The sequence below is a fragment of the Pezoporus occidentalis genome, unplaced genomic scaffold (genome assembly GCF_034315485.1).
Source record: "Pezoporus occidentalis ecotype Australia unplaced genomic scaffold, CSIRO_AGI_Poc_V1 ctg37, whole genome shotgun sequence".
In the NCBI taxonomy this organism is placed as follows: domain Eukaryota; kingdom Metazoa; phylum Chordata; class Aves; order Psittaciformes; family Psittacidae; genus Pezoporus; species Pezoporus occidentalis.
Genome location: NW_026915691.1, coordinates 2,814,427 through 2,836,169, shown reverse-complemented (window position 1 = coordinate 2,836,169; position 21,743 = coordinate 2,814,427). Strand labels below are relative to the sequence as shown.

At 42.5% G+C, this 21,743-nt stretch overlaps 3 protein-coding genes across 19 annotated transcripts in view; 1 reads left to right on the top strand and 2 right to left on the bottom strand.

Moving 5' to 3' along the window:
• The window catches only part of DEPDC5 (DEP domain containing 5, GATOR1 subcomplex subunit), a 47,354-nt gene extending 41,394 nt beyond the window's left edge, over window positions 1–5,960 (bottom strand). For 11 of the 16 annotated variants that reach the window (XM_062631299.1, XM_062631306.1, XM_062631307.1 and 8 more), the window contains exons 1-8: window positions 5,785–5,892; window positions 4,454–4,571; window positions 3,624–3,711; window positions 2,914–2,960; window positions 2,336–2,421; window positions 1,461–1,544; window positions 730–779; window positions 124–193 (exon numbers count right to left, since the gene is read on the bottom strand). In XM_062631299.1, the coding sequence (XP_062487283.1) occupies window positions 124–193; window positions 730–779; window positions 1,461–1,544; window positions 2,336–2,421; window positions 2,914–2,960; window positions 3,624–3,711; window positions 4,454–4,511 (483 nt within the window). In that variant the 5' untranslated portion in view covers window positions 4,512–4,571; window positions 5,785–5,892. Of the gene's footprint in view, window positions 1–123; window positions 194–729; window positions 780–1,460; window positions 1,545–2,335; window positions 2,422–2,913; window positions 2,961–3,623; window positions 3,712–4,453; window positions 4,572–4,834; window positions 5,027–5,784; window positions 5,895–5,937 lie in introns of those variants that run through there. The other 5 variants (XM_062631312.1, XM_062631313.1, XM_062631311.1 and 2 more) reach the window with 3 other exon arrangements.
• PRR14L (proline rich 14 like) overlaps window positions 5,944–21,743 on the top strand; it is a 20,295-nt gene continuing 4,495 nt past the window's right edge. The window contains exons 1-6 of one of the 2 annotated variants that reach the window (XM_062631315.1): window positions 5,944–6,697; window positions 6,961–7,461; window positions 8,979–9,060; window positions 13,835–17,282; window positions 20,659–20,727; window positions 21,399–21,567. In XM_062631315.1, the coding sequence (XP_062487299.1) occupies window positions 7,006–7,461; window positions 8,979–9,060; window positions 13,835–17,282; window positions 20,659–20,727; window positions 21,399–21,567 (4,224 nt within the window). In that variant the 5' untranslated portion in view covers window positions 5,944–6,697; window positions 6,961–7,005. Of the gene's footprint in view, window positions 7,462–8,978; window positions 9,061–13,834; window positions 17,283–20,658; window positions 20,728–21,398; window positions 21,568–21,743 lie in introns of both variants that reach the window. The other variant, XM_062631314.1, reaches the window with a different exon arrangement.
• LOC134170150 (melanotransferrin-like) overlaps window positions 20,436–21,743 on the bottom strand; it is a 22,339-nt gene continuing 21,031 nt past the window's right edge. Inside the window, exon 18 of the transcript XR_009967135.1 lies at window positions 20,436–21,128. The gene's annotated coding sequence lies outside the window, so the exon portion shown is untranslated. The remainder of the gene's footprint in view (window positions 21,129–21,743) is intronic.

Below are 21,743 nucleotides of genomic sequence, written 5' to 3'. Positions count from 1 at the left end.
AATTTCTCGCCATTCTTCCCCTTACAACATGGCCAATTCAAGTGATCCATACAAATCTGCAAGCAAGATAGAATTACAAGAAACCTGGCAAGGAAAGGAATGGAGAAACTGCTGAAATCTTACCCGGGTATCCTCACTGATGTATCCACAAGTGACTTTCTCACTCTTCACCCATAGTTCACCTGCCTGTGCCCTGGAAGAAAAAGAGTGCAGAATATTTATTAACCAGAGTGAACATGAAGATTACAGAATCAGTATTTGAGCAAATAAGGGATGTACCAAAATCTACGTTCAATGACGACTTGAAGATAGAGTAGAAATCTATTGGGTTAAAACCTGATATTTAATCCAAAAGACGTCCCAACAGCTGTTTCCCTCTGCATCTGCACCTTATCTTGTCCCTTTCTCACCTCAACAGCAACTAAAGTAATCCTCATCTAAACTATTACAACATCTTGGGAAGGGGGAGAAATACTGTAAGTGGTAAAATGACGATTATTTGGCATTGATCAGAGGCAACAAGTGTTGCTGGCTGTCCTGATACTAGTTTCTTCCACCCCAAATCAGACAGAAGCCTTCCCTGACCTCGCAGTGTTGATGGAAAACTGTAGAAGAATAAGAGAACAATAAATCATGAAGGATTTTTCAGAGAATATGCTCCAGCTGGGTACTCAGGGCTCATTAATGTAATATCGTAAGTAACAGCAAGCTCTAAGGGGAGGCACTGACCTGATACCTGCAAATTCAACCTTCTGAGTGACATATGCACATGTGCTGACCTAAGAAAGAACAGTTACAGGTGTTAAAAGAACAGAAGGCTCAGAGTGAGCAGACCAATTTACAAACAAAATATCCACAAACACCTGATTTCTGCATAAAATCATGAAAGCCACTGAGCATATTTACAACTAACACTTCAGCTCACGGAGAGTATTTACAACTAATACTTCAGCCTACAGAACCTCTGCAGTAGAAAATAGTTTTTATCACATGTAAACTTTTATTGGGTTCATCTGTCTAATTCACTGTGCTTCGAAGAGCCAAAGACTGTTTTAGAGATGCTGAAACAAACGAGTTGCTTATTAAGCGGTACTATCAGAGAGACGACACTTCAACATGCTTCTACTTAGAGAAACATTTGGATTCAGTTCCTTCCAAAAATAGTAAAGCATTAAAATTCAGAATATCAGCTAAAAACTCTCACAGCATTTTCAGTGCCCAAAGCAGTAATTCACAGTGTGGCAATGAAGTAGGAAATGATGGGATTACATTTTTCTGCAATACATTTACATCTATTTCTCCAATTCCAAGGTACCATTTACAGCTTAAGTTCCTCAGGAGCTGCTGATCTTGTCCTCAGTGTTCTATACTTTGTATAATGCTTATTTTCCTTTACAGCAAGCAAAGAAAAAGGTACATGATCTCCTTCACCCCACATATTATCACAACAGAGGTCTTACCAAACTTTTCTTCAGTCGCCACATATCCCCACGCCCAATATACTGATCTTTAAAGGTCAGCTCCACCAAGTCCAAAGTCACCTCCTGGGAAATGGAAGAAAAACAGTGCTGTCTGGTTGTTTCTAACTAGTGCCCTTCAGTCTGTTCTGGAAAGAAACAAATGTTACAGGGAGAGCTGGTCTAAAGCAAGTCAATACTCCTGACGGATGCAAAATAAAAGTGAAATCCCTTCAGAGTAACTGCCAAAGTTATTCATGTACCTGGAATGACTGAGAGCTGCAAGACACTGTACACTGGGACCAGAAAAGCCCAAGAACTAAATCTGTGCTACAAGTATCAGTGCAACCTAGAAGCACAAGTGAAACAAGTTACTTCCGTTGTTCACTGCATTAATGAAACCTTGTTTCCTGCAGATTTGGGTCTTGTGCTGAAGGTAAGCTCTGACTGAAGCTCTTTGGCAGCGAGAACATTTACAAGAGATACCACTCCTACAAGGGAATCTGGTGTCAGAGAATGCATGCCCACGCCATGACTCTGCTTTTGACTCGGTCACTTACAAAACGTTTCTCTTTACTCTGCCTGGTTATCCTGAATTTCTAAAATTTAAAGGTTTTTGAAATTTCTAAATTTCTATCAAGCTGTGCTGAAGCTGGCCCCCAGACTTCAGAAAGAGAGCAGGGATGGCAGGGAGTGAAGAAAGAGACACTTAAACAGTTCAACTGCCCAAGCCTCATTTTCTTAGGAAAGAAGCCTAAATACTTTCCAATAAAAATATATACTCTTCTTCCCCAATACTACTGTAGATGGAAGCTCACAGGACTCTGATTTGAGCTAAGTGAAGGAACAGATGGGAAAAAAGCTGCAAAGCCACACACCTTTGGGTCAACAACATTCACGTGGACATCCTGGTATGGCCGCAGTCGGAACACTTGTGCAACTGTCTGATCCACACTTATAGTTTCTGTCACAAACATAAGAAAGGACAATAAAGTAGTGAGCATTCCCAAAAGGTTTCATGTGGTTTAAAAGTACAAAAGCAACACAGTGACACTGTCATGAAACACTTAGGGCCTTAGAAAAAGATGACAGCTTCCTTCAGCTATGGACCAATTTCAGAGTTGCTAAAATCAAGGCAGGCAAGATAAACTCAAAGTTTAGGCTGAATTAATTCCTGCAAGAAGGAAAGGTATAAAGCTAGGCAGAGAATGCAGAAACAAAACTTTCAAGCTAAAAAGCCAATTTTGTTTAAACCATAACCACATATTGCCTAACCAAAAGCAGATTTAAAATTGGCTATTCATTTTCTGATAAAATTAGAACCCCTCCATTCCTAAAGAGACAAAGCACTGATTTTCTTACAGAGCTCAAATATATGCATTAGTCAATCACAGGTACAGACCAATAATATAATCTTTGTCACTGATTTTACTGTGTACTATGAGTTTAAAGTTACCTTTCTGCAAATCTTCCTTAAGTGACTTCACTTGTAGAAGCAGGGGACTAGCATGCAAACAAGAAAAAAAGGTAGAAAGCTGAGATACCAACAGTCTACTCTGGCAAATCACTCTCTCAAAACTGTTTAGTAACATGGAGCATGGCATAAGCTAAACATAAACACGAATATTTCCTAGAAAGCTTCATACATCATCTATCTTTTTTCTTACATGTTATAAGGTACTCTTGAGGTAAAGATGATACTCTAAATGGGAAATAAGTCACACATGAACATCTTGGAATCTCAAACAGGTAAACTGCTACTTTTCAGATACAGGCTGCAGGATGAACAGCTTCCTGTAAAGATTATTCATGTTTTTATAGCCGAGCAGGAAGTTTTAATTTTGCCTAGGATATAATATAGGATGAAAGAATAGTAACCAGGCATCAGCGTATCTATGAAGAGGACAAAGCCATTGTAGATTCTACAGTCAGGTGCTATCTGCCCTGTGAAAGGTCAGCAAAATAGCACCAAACACAAAGAACTCCATAAATTTTAAGAAAGAGCTCCTGCTGTAGTTATCCTCTTCTCTTCAAGCAGAAAATGGCAGCACCCTGAAGCAAAGTTCTCCCTGCTCTAAGAGCCCATCACTAGAAACTGCTGCACATGAACACACCCTTTCAGGGCTCTAACCACACCTGACTGATATCAGCAAAGAGAGAATTCACCTGTACTCATCATTGGGATGTGCAATTTCCACAACATCTCCCAGCTTGATTTGAAGAAATACTTTAGGATTTACCACCAGTTCATCATCTACAAGACATAAACAAATGAGGAAAACTGCAATGAACAGATATATACCAAAAAGACAATTGCATGTTCGTATGCAATAGCTTACTCCACATAACCACACCATCCCAGCATTAACAGGTCAGCAACACATTATATCCACTACACAACAGAGCCCCTGGTGTCCTGGGTTCAGCAGTAGCAGTCACTTCAGTCTGGCCACTCTGGGGGCAAAAACTTCTCTTTCCAATCCCAGAACTTTCACAAAAGATGTGTTGTACACAAGACTGCCTTAATGAGGCAAGCAGGATCATCTCTTGCATTTCTCATCTAACACACATCAGCAGGAAAGCAGACAGCCTAACAGGAACCTTAACGAGATCTGTTAGCATGCTGTGAGTCTAGTAGGGAGCAATCAAATAAATGACATTGTTCTTAGTACACAGAAACACACCTACACACAGGCACTGGTCATTGACATATCTGTCACTTATTGGGGTGACTGAAATACAAGGTTAAAAAAAAAGATGCAACAAAAGGAGAAGAGGTAGAAAAAAGCAAGTTCATTTTCTAGGTGCAATCACATTCTGTTCTGACAAATGCAATTTTATTCTGCTGTATCTTGTTACCAAAAAAGAGCTTTCCAAACGGGCTGGTAACACCAAAGTCCCATCTCCACTGTTCTGTTAGAAAGACCAATAAATCAGCTGCTTTCAATGAAGTAAGAGAGTGCTGGTCTCATTGTTACAAACCAGGAGATACTGACCACTGCCTCCGAACCCCTTCTTATGTATGACGAGCTTGTACACCTTGTTAGTTCTCATCTTGAATTCCAGTTCTTCTCAGCTGCTTTGAGTAAAAACAGTTGAAGACATCTTGCATATCTAATATGGAAATGAAAGCAAACACAGACCATTCTTTATACTCTGCGTGTGAACACAGGCTGTTGTACCACCACACAGCCAAGGGCACACCTGAAAGCAGGCACATTACAAAGTTTAATAAATGCCAAACTAAAAGTTTAGTAGTTTACAACAATTTTACAACCTCTCCTACCAGCGCTCCTCCTAGTACCACTCTCTTAAAGTCTCTTTCCTATTTCAGGGAGAAATTCTGAACCCTACATTAAATGCATTAACATGAATACCCAGAGTTACGCCCACTGCCTATTACATCTTCTGTTTTCTTCATTCCATCCCTTCACACATCTTTTTCCACATGTCTCAAAGGCACTGGAGTCCACAGCCAGATGATTCCACACCAAAGCAGCAGAGCTGCAGCCAGCAGAGGTACAAAGGCCAAGCAAACACATCTGAAGCACCCATCTGAATTCATTTAACTGCATCAACCACAACATTAATCTCTTCCTGCCACTTTCATTTAAAATAAAGCATATTTCAAGGGACGACTTTTACTTTTCCAATTTACTCTTTTTGGAAGTGTGTTTAAACTGGAAATTATCAGTGAGAATGCAGTTTTCTTCATAAAACTATAGCCTCGTTAAAATATAAGCTCTTTTATTTATAACTATTCTTACACCAAATCAAAAGGCAGGACTTAAAAGTGCCTTTCAAACAGACTAAAGCACTGAGTTTCAAATGTGCTGCTCAGAAAGTCGATTCAATTAGCAAGCTACAAAGGCATGGGGGGGGGAACCCCACGTCCAAAGTCTGAAGGTTTTGCAGAGTTTATCTTAACAAACTTAGAACTGAGGCTGGAAGAAGCGGGCACACAGCTGCAGGCCCTGACGGCGCACCGGGCCCTGCACGGGTGAAACTGAGTGTGAATGAACCCGCTGCACTCCCGGCCGGCGCTCACAGGCACTAACCCCGCTGCAGTAACGCCGCGTCCCTCCACCACGCAGCTGAAAACAGCGTTAGCAGGATAAAGGAGTAGTTCCCCCCCCCGGGCGCGGACCTCGGCAGCCCCAGCAACAGGGGAGCAGTGGACACCGTCCGAGAGACGCCACGGGCCGCTCACCGGCTGCCGTGGGACAACAGCGGCACTGCCAGGGCCGCCTTTCCGCGGCAGGCCTAAGGGCAGCTCCCCCGTCCCTCCCAGCCGCCACAGAGGAAGGGACAAGCGCAGGGCCCTGACCTCCTGTCCCGTGTCCCTCAACAGCAGCAGCGGCGGCGGCGGCACCGTCCCGGCGAAGCCCCCACGGCGGCGCTCGCCACTTCCGCATCCGGGGCCGCCGGGCCAGCACGCGCGCGTCACGTGACGCATACTCAGCGGCGGTTGCATAATTACCTTCAGCGCGCCGCCTCGGGGCGGGTGCGGACCACCGGGGACGAGCAGCGCAGATCGGGCCGCCGCTGTCCGGGAGGAGGAGAAGGGCGCTGGGCTGAGCTTGTCCGCGCTGCCGCCGCGCTCCGGACAAAGGAGCGGTCGGTTCGAGTTGTGCCGTAGCTGGGGCTCGGCGGTACCGTCGGCAGTGCGGTCCTTCCCGCAGGGCTGGCGCCGGAGGAGCCTGTTCCTTCAATGCTGTCTCGGTTCGGGAGCAGGGAGAGCAGCGCTCAAGCCCGTGTTTTTGTAAACTGAGTAACTGATGCCTCTGGCAACGCCGGGCTTCGACAGCTCCTGGCGGTGGAGGTGTCTTCAGGAGCGGGGAGACAGGGGGGTTCGTTCATCCGCCGGCGTCTGAGCGGCTGGAGCGCTACGCGCTGTGATGTGTGCGCTCTCGCTGGTGCAGGGCATCGGGGTGTGTCGTTTGGGCTGAAGAGGGTCCCGACGCGATACCTGCGGCGTGCAAACAGACCTGGAACGGCACATCCGACGTACAGCGTGAGGTGCTTCTGTGAGAGACGCTAATGAGGCACGGTGTGTGATGGATTATGCCTTAAAGTGTTCCTTCTAGGCAGAAAATGCGAAGAAAAGTTGGTTTTCCCTTCCTCCCTCGAAGATTAAAAACTTAACAAAATCACAGGAAAACAAATGATGCTTTGGTTTTAGCTGAGGGGTAGGATGCCTAATATGAGCCCTACTGATGTGCTTGATAGTCTGTTTTCAGGTATTCCAGAAGATGACGTTATATTTGCAGGAAGAAGTTTGAATATGAAAACAAGGCTTGGGGATGTCTCTCTGTTCATGCTGTCTTCCTCTGTTAATGAGCATTTGCTTAGAAACTCAAACATTTCTCAGCTCCTTCCTTAAAACGTTATTTGCAAGTAGCTTTCTTAAACATACATGCTGGAATCTTGATGAATGAAGCTGTGCCTCTTAATCTGGAGATTACTCCTATGTATGTTGACTTAACATTGCTTTTATTTTTAGGGTAAACTGTGAAAAGCTCAGGACAACCAATCTTCAGCTGCCCTGATGCTCTCATCTGGGGTGGAATCTCTCCTTGATTCTTCGGGGTCTGATGGAATAGAGGAGGTGTACCCTGGGCTGCTCACAAGCATCTCCACGGAATTTATGGCTGTGTCGGAGCCTAAGGTTGGGTTAAGTGCAAAGCCTGGTGTGTCAGTGCCTGTGCTGGCACAAGGCAGCAGTCTGTCAGTGGAGCATTGCGCAACACCAGGAGTAGAGAGCTTCTGCCAGGGTTTGGGTGATGTGCTCCAGGTGATTTCTTATGGGCCAGCAGAATCCCTTGGTGAAGAATTGGTGAAGTCTGGAGACCTTGAAGAGGATGAAAAAAGCAAAAAAAGGAACTTCAGGAGACTAGACTGTTCTAGTGAGGGATACCAGAGAGGTGGCAAACAGGCACAAGATGCTGAGGAGTATCATACTGAATGCTGCACTCCTGCTCCTGGGGGAAGCTTGGAAAAACAGGTAAGCAAACGGCAAAATGCATCCCTGTGTGATGTTTTGAATGTAGGGTTAAAGTGACTGGGTGGATGACTTTGTCCATGTGGTTTCCTGTTTCTTATTTGGGGCTTCTGGCATGGGTGTTGTTATTTGGATTGCCTGGGTCCAGTGCAAAATTAGGCCCTACTTCAGGAGACAAGCAGTGTTTTGTAACATCAAGCTTTCCATTTTCTTAGACATTGTTGGGATGGTGTAATGCAGGGATGTAGCAGAACGTAGAGCAAAACTGACTGAAAAAAACGAGAAACAACTTAGATAGAGCTCCTTGCCCAGTATCCAAGTTTTGTGGGTACAGCATATTCTACTGGTACCATAATAGTTATTAAGGTAAATAATAATAATAGTTATTTCAGACTAGTAATAGTATTATAATGCTACAGGGGGTTCAGTTTAGTATTCCAGGGCTTAATCTAAAAATAAAGATTATTCATCATTTTTACTATTACTGTTTGTATTGAGAGAGGAAATCACAGTCAGTTTCCTCTTTCAAAAGGAGACTCACATGGCTTTTTTTAACTCCTCCGCTTTATCACCCCTGATGATCAAGATGTTCTTTCTAGGTAAAGGCTGCTGAAAGATGTGCTAAATAATACTCTATTGAAAACTGAACAGTCACAAAACTCAGTTTTCTTTCATTTGTAGATAGTTTTCACACTCCCTAGAAGAACATAGGAGAGAAAAAAAGTATGGTGACTGAACTCACACCAGCCAGGAAATCATAGAATCATAGAAGAGTTAGGGTTGGAAAGGACATTAAGAATACCTGGATATGGTGCATAGTTCTGTGTTTTACAGACCTGCTTACTGTATTCTGCATAATACTAAAATATTTCGGGTTTTTAACTCTGGATTCTGGTATCTGATGGATTTATTTAGAAGTTTGTGAAAATGAGGTTAAATGAAGTTGCCAGTCATTCAGTTTTCCAAGATGAGTTTTCCCATATTTCATAGTGCTGGCAGTTTGGTTGTGGGGCCTTGGTTTGGCTTAGGGTTTTTTGCAATTAGACTGAGGTCATCTGCTCCTGGATTTGTGGTTTTGAGGCTAGGGAAGGAGCAGTACAAGGCAAGTTCTACCAAGGAAAAGAAAGTGCACGGGTCTTACAGAGTGTGCAGTAATGGTCTGGGGACGTGAGATAGGCTTAGGGACTGGATTACTCTTCTGATTCAAATTCATGACAATTTGCATTTTAAGGTGCTTATATTTTGACTGCGTATGTTACAAAACTTCATTGCTGCCAAACACAAACCTTTGGATGCATCAGGGTTTAACGGGGAGACGATAGTGACTGATAGGATCAGATGGGAACTGTGTGAACAAATTGCAATGCAAGGCTGCTTCCAAGCAGGGACTGATGTGTCCTGAGGTTTCTCAGTAGTTTTCTTACTCAGAACTGACTCAGATGAGCAGGTGCAGCCCCTGAAACATGCTGAACATTTCAGGAAATCCATCAGTCTCCACTAATATTCCTGTCTTGTTGCAGGAGGACCCTCACTTAAACCAGCATGAATTGAAGTCTTTGGGAACCTGTTGCACCGAAGCAGTGGGATCTCTGAAGAACACAGGTGTGTAGTTTAGCAACCTGCTGTCCCAGATTACTTTTTGTTGCTTCGGAATTGATGAGTGACTGTGGGATAGCTCATTTATTTTGCTTTACAGTAGAAACTATTACCCTACGTAGCTAGAACAATATGAAAACTTAATCCTCTGCCTTCTCCTGACAGCATGTGCACTTTTCCTGAGGCCCTTTTATGTACAAGATGTGTTTTAGTTATTTAAGTCAAATACTTGTTTACAAGTACAGAAAGTGGTGTTAACAGCAGATGTTTTGCATTTCCTTTTGTTTCAAAGCTGGATTATATGAGAGCAGTAATAGCAAAGATGTGGAAAAGAAAGAGACTCTTTCATTTGCTAATGTTTTAAAAAATGAAGATTAAAGTGCAGAATCCAAAGGAAGAGGACAACAAAACAAATCTTAATTTCATTATGATCCATAATTTTCTAGCTTCAAATACTTTGGTCACTTTGCCTGCATCTAGTATTTATTTTCTTTCTCCCTCTGTGCTGTGATATAAGCAAAGCTTGTATTTAGAATGCCACCAAGTCTTGGTTCTTAGTAGAAACCACAGATAAGGTATGCAGAAGTCTGAGCAAATACATTCCATGTGAAGTTTTGAATATGAAGATATTCTACACTCACTGTAATTTGAATTAGCCCCTTCTTTGTGAGTTTACAAAACAGTTTCTTAATAATCATTGCTTGGGCAGAATGAGGCACACATTGTCTTCCTGGGGATGACTTACTGACAAAAATGCCTTTAAGGAAGAAGGAATGGAAATGGCTACTCTGCACAGCTGTATTCTAGGATAGAGCAGATAAAATACCCAGCTGTGTTGAGCTTCAGTGTTACAAATACATATTATTTGCCTTCTGTAATAAGTATTATGTTGGTGATCTAAATTATATGGCATATGGTTCTGATTTGCGTAAGTTTTTCTTGTGCAGAAGAAAACCAAGCACATGTTCAGGTGAGAGACTTTAGAGAGCAGACTTTGGCCTTTTGAGGAACCTGCTTAGTAAGGTTCCATGGGATATAGCTCTAGAGGGCAGGGGGGCCCAAGACGCTTGGTTGATAGTCAAGGATCACCTACTACAAGCTTGGGAGTGTTGTATACTAACTAGAAGGACGTGCAGGAGACCTCCTTGGATGGATAAGGAGCTGCTGAGGAAAATTCAAATGAAAAAAAAGAGGCTTATAAAAGGTGGAAGCAAGGACAGGCGGCCTGGGAAGAATAGAGGGGTGTTGTCCCGGAAGCTAGGGACCAGGTTAGGAAAGCTATGGTCCAGTTAGAATTAACCTTGGCTAGGGATGTTGAGGATAAAAGGATGGGATTCTATAGGTACGTTCAAATAAAAGGCAGACTAGGGACAACATAGGCCCCCTCCGGAAGCTATTGGGAGAACTGGCTGCCCTGGATTTGGAGAAGGCTGAGGTTCTTAATGACTTCTTTGCCTCGGTCTTCACTGGTAAAGGCTCTGACCACACCACCCAAGTCTTGGAAGGCAGACCCAGGGACTGCTGTAGGAGAGGATCTGGTTAGAGATAATCTTAAGAACTTGAACGTACACAAGTCCATGGGTCCCGATGAAATCCATCCATGGGTCCTGAAGGAGCTGGCAAATGAAGTTGCTAAACCACTGGCCACCATATTTGAGAAATCATGGCAGTCAGGTGAAGATCCCGATGACTGGAAAAAGGGAAATATAACCCCCATTTTCAAGAAGGGGAAAAGGGATGATCCAGGGAACTACAGAGCACTCAGTCTCACCTCTGTGCCTGGCAAAATCTTGGAGCAGATTCTCCACGAAGGCATGCTAAAGCACATGAAAAACAACAGACTGCTTGGTGACAGCCAGCATGGCTTCACTAAGGGGAAATCCTGCCTGACCAATATGGTGGCCTTCTATGATGGGGCTACAGAACTGATGGACAGGGGTAGAGCAGTTGATGTCATGTACCTGGACTTGTGTAAAGTGTTCGACACTGTCCCACACAACATCCTTGTCTCTAAATTGGAGAGACATCAATTTGATGGATGGACCACTCGGTGGATAAAGAACTGGCTGGATGGCCACACACAGAGCTGTGGTCAATGGCTCAATGTCCGGCTGGAGACCAGTAACGAGTGGGGTCCCTCAGGGATCGGTGTTGGGACCAGTCTTGTTCAACATCTTTGTCGCTGACATGGACAGTGGGATTGAGTGCGCCCTCAGCAAGTTTGCCGATGACACCAAGCTGTGTGGTTCGGTTGATCCGCTGGAGGGAAGGAATGCCATCCAGAGGGACCTCGACACGCTTGTGAGGTGGGCTGATGCCAACCTCATGAGGTTTAACCATGCCAAGTGCAAGGTCCTACACCTGGGTCGGAGCAATTCCAGGCACAGCTACAGGTTGGGCAGAGAAGAGATTCAGAGCAGCCCTGCGGAGAAGGACTTGGGGGTGTTGGTTGATGAGAAAATGAACATGAGATGGATTTAGTGTGTGCTCGCAGCCCAGCAAGCCAACCGTATCCTGGGCTGCATCGAAAGGAGCGTGATCCTGCCCCTCTACTCTGTTCTTGTGAGACCTCACTTGGAGTATTGTGTGCAGTTCTGGTGTCCTCAACATAAAAAGGACATGGAACTGTTGGAACAAGTCCAGAGGAGGCCACAAGGATGATCAGGGGACTGGAGCACCTCCTGTATGAAGATAGGCTGAGGAAGTTGGGGCTGTTCAGCCTGGAGAAGAGAAGGCTGCGTGGAGACCTCATAGCAGCCTTCCAGTATCTGAAGGGGGCCTGGAGAGGGACTCTTCACTGGGGACTGTAGTGATAGGACAAGGGGTAACGGGTTAAAACTTAAACAGGGGAAGTTTAGATTAGATGTAAGGAGGAAATTCTTTCCTGTTAGGGCGGTGAGGCGCTGGAATGGGTTGCCCAGGGAGGTTGTGAGTGCTCCTTCCCTTGCAGTGTTCAAGGCCAGGTTGGACGAAGCCTTGGGTGAGATGGTTTAGTGTGAGGTGTCCCTGCCCACGGCAGGGGGGTTGGAACTGGATGATCTTAAGGTCCTTTCCAACCCTAACTATTCTACGATTCTGTCCTCAGGACTTCAGAAATACCCCACTAGAAAACAATAGTACTGCAGCCTCCAGAGTTAGCAATGAAATCCCCCAAAACATGGAAACTCGGACTCATTATGATCATGGAACTGGGTTTGGAGAAAATCAAACCTTCACATCTGTACCAACAGAGCAGATCTCAGTGGTAAGGAGGAAAGGATTATCTAGTGCTAAATCTCATATTAGGGAGGGAAGTTCTAGTGTAGGTAAATCATGCAGGTCTGAATCTGAAGAGGCTGTTGAAGGCTGGAGAAAAACTGCTGTGGGAGGTAGCGTTGAAGTTTGTAGCTCTCCTGAAGGTGAAGAGGGTGCTAATTCTGAGCATTGTCATTCTTCAGTTTTTAGTTCTGTTGCTTCATCTCCTGAGGAGTTCTCAAAAGAAAGATTTGAAATGGTGATAAATTGAACAAGGACCACTGGCAGTTCTTTGTCAGTGATCTATGCAAGGATGATATGAAAGAAAATAGTCTATTGATGGAAAGGAGCAACACTGCTTCCTGTGAAATTGGACAGACAGACATATGCTTTTATAATCCCTCTGGTAAAATTTCTCCTCCCAGTAGCCACAGCTGTCTGGATCTTAGTACCAAGCTAGAAAAAGGGTCACCTGAGGCACAACCACTTGAAAAGGAATGTGAGAGTAATGCAACAGCAGAAGAGTTGGCTGGCAGTTTAGTTGAAGCTACAGAAGCTAATAGTAATGACAGTTTCTCCAGTGGCAAAGAAGCTAATTTGAATTGTACACTAAATGTAACTCTACCTCCTGTTGCACAAAAATCAAGAGAACCTCATCATAATGAGTGTCTGCCTTGTACTGCTAATGAAGTTTCAAGCAGGGACAAGGCTCAGCATAATCTATCTGGAAAAGAATTAGTTGGTGCTTCTGGAACAACAGGGGAGCAAGTCACTAAAATTGTGCTTCATAAAGACAAATTCAAGTCTTCAGTAAGGTCCAGGACTTCTGAGAACCCTAATGTGACAAGCAAAATTTCCCAAAAGAACATGAAGTCTTCAGTGGGAGATACACAGAGTGTGGTCACTAGTTTAGAAAATGAACATAGTGACACATGGAATTGTAATAATCAGAGTATGAAAGACCAGTGTACAGCTGCCAGTACTTCCTGTGTTTTATCAGGGAGTACATATGGAGATGATGTTTTCCTGAACAGTCATTCCTTTAATGTTGAGGTCAATAAGAAGACTGAGGAAAATGATAATTTGGAAGGAGAAGCTTCAAAGGCACTCATCTTTCCAAAAGCACACTTCCCTTTGGCATGTGAATCTCTTCCTTGTGAAAATGTCTGGGGCAACAGAGGTGTAGATCTGTATGGGATAAATGTTTCCACAGCAAAGCCCACACTTTGCTCAGCTTACACTGCAGAGAAGTCTATTGCTACCTTGGTAAGAAATGAGGTTCCAAATAAGAATATGGAGGTTTTGAACTGATTTGGTCTTTGTAAAGTAACAGATGGCAGTGAAATTGTTTGTGGCAGAGATGAGGCAAAAGAACAAATCGGCGTGTGTGCTCTTCAGAGAGATGAATTTGATAGAATAAGAACTGTGGATTCTTCAAAGGTTCCTAAAGGCAATCAGAGAAATAAAACTAGTGAACAGCTATTAGTCAGATATTTGAACAAAACAGCCTGTGTTCATAATTTTGGATTTTGCAACTCTCCATTAGGCCCAAAGAAGAGAGAACTGGGAGCGTGTAAGGAGGAAGAAGTGTCATCGCTCACAGCTAACCCCTCCAAGTACAGTGCTTCAGTCTGTGGGAGGTGTCCGTTACTCAGCAACAGGAATATTCAAGCAGAGAAGACCCTTCGTCCAATGGAAAATCTTGCGTCTCAGAGTGAGTTTGATGGCCCAATTCCAGGCAGCAAGCAACATTTAGAAAGTTTAAGTAAACTGCCAAAGACCGGCTTACAAACTAAGGCTAGCTCTGTGGAAGAAACCAAAATATCAATTGGCTCTAGTCGGAGCAAAGAGATACTGTTAAAAACAGGTAATGACCTGCCTCCAGTAGCTCCTGAGTATGTAAGAGAGGACAATTTTCAAGGAACTCTGAAAGAGAGTGCAATGGATTTGGACTCTTTAAATGGTGAGAGAAATGAACACTGCTCAGGAGACGTGGGCTTCGTCAGCGACCTAACTGAAGAGAAGACAATCGAACAAAAAGAACACAAGAACAGCTGTGAAAGAGAAGATAAAGGAAGTCTTGAACAAAGCTTTTCTGATAGCAAATCACATTGTTCACAGCGTGCTTGCTTTATCAAATGTGCAGAAGAGAAAGCAGAGCCAGTACTTGCAGGAAACAAAATGCAGCAGTCTTTGCCAAAGGTGAAGTCATCAGTGGAGGATCAGGAAAATCCAGTTAGTGCCCAATTTTTGCCCTTCTCATCAATTCCTCGGAGTCTGTCATATAAGCCAGAAAGTATGAATGTGCTTTCAGAGACAGAAAACAAGAGTCTGAGAATAAAATCTATCTTAAGTAACTCTTCCCCACAGTTAACATTTGAGCCTTGTAAAGAAACTGACACTCAAAAGGGTATTGCTGTGTCCCATTTCAGAAAGTTTGACATCCAAGACTCTTATAATGAGACTCAGGTGGATTCAGAAACACCATCAGTTCTGGACCTGGGAATCTCTCTGCCTGAGAAAGAAAAGCAGTGTCTGTTATCTGGGAATACACAAATGGATAACTGCGATTCATCTGCAGCTGAAGCTTTTGGCAAAGATTCTTCAGTGGCAAAGCCTCTTTCTGTAACAATGTCTGGCAAGAGAAAAGCCAACAAACCTGAGGTTCCGTTGTCAGATAATGAAGCCACAATCAGCTTTCTGAATGGTGCAAAATGCTCAAGGGTTTGTGCCTACAGCAAAGAAAGTCTGAGAGCTGAGGGGCATAGCATGCTAAGCATAAAAGACATGGACGAGACCCAACCAAAAAGGACTCACTGTGGAGAGAAGTTTAGGAATACATGTGTGGAAGAGAAGATGAGAAGAGAAGTAGACCCTAGAAAAACCTTGCCCACAGGTTCTTTTCTTGATTTAGAAGATTGTTCATGGGCATTTTCAGAAGATTCAGAAAAGCCTGGTAGCAAAATAGTCCCTCTCAGTACTGAGAATTATGGAAAGATTTTGGAAGAAATCCCAAGATCTAACTTAAATAGTCTTTCAAAAGAAAGAACAAGTGATACAAAGCTCAGAAACTTAGCAGGTACCAATCTCCTGTCAGAAACTCGGCGTGATTGTCAAGCTGAAGCTGCATCTGATGCAGAAACTTCACCAGAATTGCAGTGTAATACAGTGACCCCGTTTTACCCACCTACGACACTATCAAACAGTTGCAAAGAATTACCCCCAAACTGTGTGGTTTGCAATGAAGTATGTGTGCCTTACAAATTAAATGCACAAAGCAAAGATAATGTAAATTTGATTACAGAAGGCCAGGACACTACACCAACTCATTCTGTTTGCAAGGAAAATGAGGTTTCAGGTTCAGAGAGATGTGATCAAATAGAGAAATGTCAGGTACCTAAACAAAAGAAGAAGTGTAAGAAGATGGAAGAACATCTGTCAGACAAGGCACAACAAGAACAGAAGGCAGAATATCAAGAGAAAGCAAAAATCACACTGCGACCAAGTATGTTGCACAGTTCTGGACTCCTGTGCAGCTCTTCACGTGAGTTGGTGACATCAAGAAATACAAAGTTTGAAAGTCCTTCAGATGAGATTTTTGCTGTTGGAAGCAGTGAAAATAAACTATGTAGCACTTTACAAGAAGTCAAAAGGCCAAAGATTACCACAGATGTTATTAGTTCACAGTTTTTGAAGACTCAGGATTCAGAAATGCAAAACCTGAACCTTAATTTAGGGTATGATGGAATCGCTGGTGCCTTTGGAACTACAGCTAAGCAAAGAGAGCCTCTTCCATTAAAGAGACAGCCTGGAAGGACATGCAAAAAAGTTCTCACACCATATCAGCTAAAAGTAGTAAGAAAAAGCAAAAAGAATAGAAGCTCACCTTTTTTTGAGATTCCCCCAGAGGTATTCCCTAAACAGGAAAACACACTTCTCGAATCTTTGTACTTCCCATGTAAGCCACCAGCACCGGGAGCAGAAGCAGCCATGAGGTGTGTGCATATGCCAAGGCAGAGGGCCAAGAGGTGCAGTTTGTTGAACAGCTTGAGACTTAGAAAATGTACCAAAGAACCAGCACTGTTGAGCAAGCTGTCTGCCATGGCCAGCCAGCTCCTGGCTCCTGCCGAGAGCAGCCATAAGGTAGAACCTCTGCCACGTTCTGCTGAACTTCTTCCAGCGGGTGAGAGGTACAGCCAACGTAGGTATAAGAATCTATCGGAAGCCTTTTCTTGCATTAACAGGAACTTACAGTCACGCTGGGCTGACAGTTGGTGCACCAAGATGTTCAGCTTTCAGCCTTTGGCACTTTATCCTGTAGAATCTACCAAAATACTTTTTTCAGACTTGAGCCACAAGCCTCCAACCTCTTTTTTGGATACCACAGTTTTCCCAATTTCTTTTCACATAAAATTGGACTCCAGTCCTGTGACAGACCTCACAGGGATGACATCCCAGCACTCTGTACATCACGGACCAGTTTTGGAAGGAACGCCAGCACCGCCTTCGAAGTGGACTTTCTCTTTTTTCCTGTCTCAGAGCTGTTCAGATACAACAGCTTTCCAAGAAGATTCCAGTCCAAATAATGAACTGCATTCCTCTCTCTCTCTAACAACCCCAGGGGCTGTTGTCCTTCGTCGTGACCGGCGAAGGAATGCCATAGCTGAAAGAAGAGGCGGTTGCTCCATGGCTGGCCTTCACACAGTGTTAGCAATTTCTTCCCCTGGATGCTACAGGATTTGGACAAGAAGAAGAAATATAACTAGTCATATTCCTACCATCCAGAGACTATTTATATCACAATTCGCACAGGGTTTGAAAGGGGCAAGGTATCCACCTTCTGTATCAGATGACCTCGTCTCTTCATTGCCATACTCATTGGGCAGGGTACTATCCATATGGAGTCAGCATGGTCCTTCTGCCTGGCCTTCTGAAATCACTCCTCTCCATTCCAATGATTGCAAGTGGCAGCCAAGTGTGGGCATCGCAAACAGGTAAAACCCATCAATTTATTTCTGAGATTAAATATATACAAGGTATGTACTTGCTCCTTTTTGAGAGGGAGAGAGTAATTGCAGCTTGCAGCGGAGGGTCAGTTTCCCCTGTTCCAAGTCTACACATTCTACTCCAAAAATGCCTCAACATGGAAGATTCTTCCATACAGAACAGTCTGTTAACTGAGTTTAAATATATTTGCCTTCACTTCTTTAACAGCCTCCTATTTCGGCAGAATGGCTAACTCTACTTTCTTTTCTCTTGCAAAATATACACACCATGCATCAGAATAGATAATGCAGAAAGGTGAGCTACTTCATTAGGTCTGTTCAGAGTGACTGCAGAACAACTGGATTTCTGAGGTAGGAAAGTTTTTTTTCAGAGGTCTGAGCCACAAGTGCCACTTGGAACCACTGAAAAATGCCCAACATCAGATTAGGAAGAATCCTGAGGAGTGAGAGATGGAATTCAGTTAAATTTTTAATTGTATTCCATAACATTTCCATGCTAGCTGAAACCTCTTTATGTATGCTGTGCCTTTTGATAGTATATGACTGAGGTATTGCTGGCACAAGCAAGCGTAGCTCCACTTCAGGTTGGTAATGAATTTTGTGTGTGCATCATTCTTGTTATGAATGGGAAGAGGACTGGTATCTACTCATTATATGTAACTTTGGCATTCCTTTTACTAGGAAACAAAATGAGAGAAGAGGTTCCTAGCTCTGCTACAGGATTTTTGCATGCTCTTGAGCAAAGATTTTGCACTTTATGCCCGGGTGACACAGGCAGCTCAGTCCCTGATTTTATGGTCTTGAGCTTTCTGGACAGAGTGCAGGATCACCAGCACTATAGAAAAGTCCATTTGATTAAATATTTCTTTAATATGGCAGCCTTTAAAGAACTGTTGAATATGGCTTATTTTATGTTGGTGGCTCGACATATGTATAACCAAAACTCTTGTCAGATAAACTACTGCTCTACTTTGCTTTGTAGAAAAGGATAACATACCTAAAAGTTTAAGTACCTCATTTAGTATAAGTTCTAATGCCTATGAAAGGTGTGAGTGAGCATATAGAAGTACTGCTCCACTCTGGGAGCTGCCTGCACTAAAAGAACGAGGCTGAAGAATGGCATAGAGACAACTTCACAGCACATTCTGTTCGACCTGCATTCTTTTTGATTCCATGTGAGTCAATGTATCATGCTTAATTTTCTAGAGAACAGATTAGTACTCTGGAAGAAATCACACCAGTAAACTAGAGTTTGGGCACCAAACTTAAATATAAGATATTGTTGCCATTCATGCAAACCAAAACGAACACTTTTTTAAAACTTAGGCCTGCATCTGAGGTGAATTTCTTTGTGTTGTTGAGGCATGTTATCCTTGGACTGGGAGATCAGAGCTGACTTTATGCTCCATGTTTTCTCCTATACTTAAGTCCACAGACTCCCAGGCAGCTTGTTACAGCATATCCAGTTAGTTGAAGTGCAAGAGGATATAATTCCTTAACATAAAGGGTAATTTAAAAACTGAATGTATTGCTATGAATGATCTTTATCCCAAAGGGAAAGAAGCCAAATCAAACTTCATCACTTCAAGTGAAAAACAAACTGAGTTTTAGACTGTTTTAACTTTGGGTTTATTTTCTCTAAAATACCCTACAGTGGCATGTATTAGAGCACCTCAATTCTACCCATTCAGATTTGCTTTAAGGTGAAGCTGTTGTAGCATGCAGCGAGCTGAAAAGATGGTTTGTGGAAATTTAAATAAGTGCAGCAAATAAGTTCTATTCGTAAAACAGTTAAGCAAAAAGTAATATTAAAGGTTTTGCTATAAGCAACATAAAGAACAAAACCTAACTTTTCAAGTATTTGACACAATTTTAGATCCCATTTTGCTTAAGATTGACAACCTTTTCTCATCAACTAATAAATCTTTTTAGAAAGCCATTAGCAGGAACAGTGCCAACAGGATAATTCAGTAAATCTATCTTAAATTTGTGTGTACTCAAAAAAAGAAGTCTCCTATGAAATAAATGTTTGGTGTATAAATACGGGAATACAGGATGTATGTTTGGTGCAGAATAAAAACATTTTCAGCATCCCAGTATGATCAAAAATCTTTGCCTTTTAAAATTAAGATATTTAAAAAACAGAAAAATCAACAGGTGGCTCCCAGCTGTCCACAGCCCATTTATTTCTGGCACAGATTTGTCCTCTTTAAATTATTTCATTCATAGTTAGTGGTTTTAATAACAGGAAAACAAGGAACTGGAGTATTTCTCCTGCCTAAGAATCTTCTGTCACTTCCACCTCCAGTAAAAGCATTCTTTAAGTGAAATATTTTTTCTAATTAGTGCTCATTTGGATTCAAAATTTCTAAAGTGTCTTTTTTTCCCTCCCCCTGTAATTTATTTTTATTATTATTGCATAAATCAGTAAGCTCTGCCTCTAGCATGAAGGGTCTGATGCACTACTGATACAGGTTCCAGGTACTGGGATAGCAACTGGAACATGGAGAAAACAAAAATGTTATGGTTGTGATATTAAATGGCAAACACAAGAAATGGGTCTTTCTGACCTCCTTATATTTGGACTTATCTGTGCTGCCAGCATGGTTGGTTTTCATTTATCTGTAGCATTGCAGTCTGGCTGTAACTTTTTGGCCTTAGAACTGTGACATACATTTAGCTGTTAGTTTGGGAGAACAGCAAGTGCAAGATTTGCTGTTTAATGTAATAAAAGCTGTCCCAGCTGATTTTTCCACCCTGCTATTAATAGTATGAGCACAAAAATAAAGCTTAATATTGAAGGGCTTTGAGATGCTGTGCTGACTTTTATGACATAGAGTTATGGTAATTACCAACCCTTATGGAAAGGCCTTTGGTTATTCCAGTCAACTAAGTATATTCAAGTAAGACTGTGGGAGTTAGAGACAACAGGGAGTTAATCTGATGGAAACGTTTCCTTTCCCTTCTTTTTTATTTAGTAGCCAAATCCTTCATGGTTTTTGGTTACTTTAATTTTAAAATCTGGGGGTTTTGAATGAGGAATATAGACTTTCATAGAAACAATTACAAGTTCCAGACTAATGCTGTCTCCCTCTTTCTGTACTTTTGTTTCCTTTTCTCATCACTACCATTTTTAAGTGAAAGTAGGACTATTTCCCTAGCAAGCTGTCAGTGAAATTTAGTGGACTAAATGGCAGATGTGGCTTGTTCTTTCATTGTTTTAGTCTTTCATTCCCATTCCTGATGCTAGCAGTTTTTTGTCTTCCAGTCGAGTTTATACTAACAATTTTCCCCTCAACTGTTTTATAGTGTAGACCTAATTTCTGTCTGTCTTTGTTTTGTTTTGTTCATTCTTTGGAACCAGCTATGCCATCACACCGCACTTACCTATACAGAATATGGAAGCACTACAGACTGAAGGTCATGAGATTTGGTGAGTCTCTTGAGCTCTGGCATTTATTCTGAGTAGTGGGATCATAAATTTTCTCAGAAAGACATTGCTTATGTCAGTTTGGCTTTCAGCTTTTGGCAGCTTATTGCAAGAACAGCTTTCTGATTAAAAAGTTAGTGAAGTAAACTGACTGGATCGTGTAATGGAGAAGTGTGGAAGGGCATTAATGCAAACACCATGTAGCTCATTGCACAGAGCAATTCTGTTACTTTCAAACATGTTGTGCCACTGCTTATTAAATGAATATCTGATACTAGAGAAGTTTGTTTCCTTACTTGGATCTCTGTTCTTTCTGTTTGACTGATGTCAGGATGCTAGGTGCTGCATGTTCCTTCTATTCTTTTCCAACTTTGGGATGGCAAAGATAAAGATTTTATATTTATCTGGAAACAAAAAGTATAATTAATAGTTGTGTCAAAGTTTTGCTGGCAGAAAAGGAGGATTAATCACTTTCTTCTATCAGTAGTTACTAAGTAGAGCTGTAAACTTTTAACTGTACTGCAGAAAGAGTTCACTCACTTGGGCAATTACTGTGAACTGCATTGCTTTTTGTCCTCATATTGCAATTTAGGAATATCACCTGAGAGCATGGTATGCTGTTGTAGCATAAATTGGGTATTAATCTAATATGTTCCATTCTTTCTCTGTTACAGTCTGGAAACTTCATTCCCTCTTCCATTACCTAAGCCTTGCTCACATCTGGAATCATCGCCATCTCCCCCCAGGCTTCCAGCATCTGAACTCCAGGTCCATGCTCTTGATAGAGGTGATGCTTCTGTTCCAGCCTGTCTTAGATCCCAGGATGACAAAGAACTGGAAAAAGTGAGTTCATTTTAGATTTTAGGTGTCTCGGGCTCTTGGTTCCCCAGAACTTGAAGTTCTTGCTACTGAATGTTGTCTAATAACTGTTAAAGATGAGGAGAGAAAACAGGCTGCTATGCCTAGTCTGTGATGCTTCTTCCTTTTATTCAAGCAGAATGGAGGTGGCAAAGCAAAGA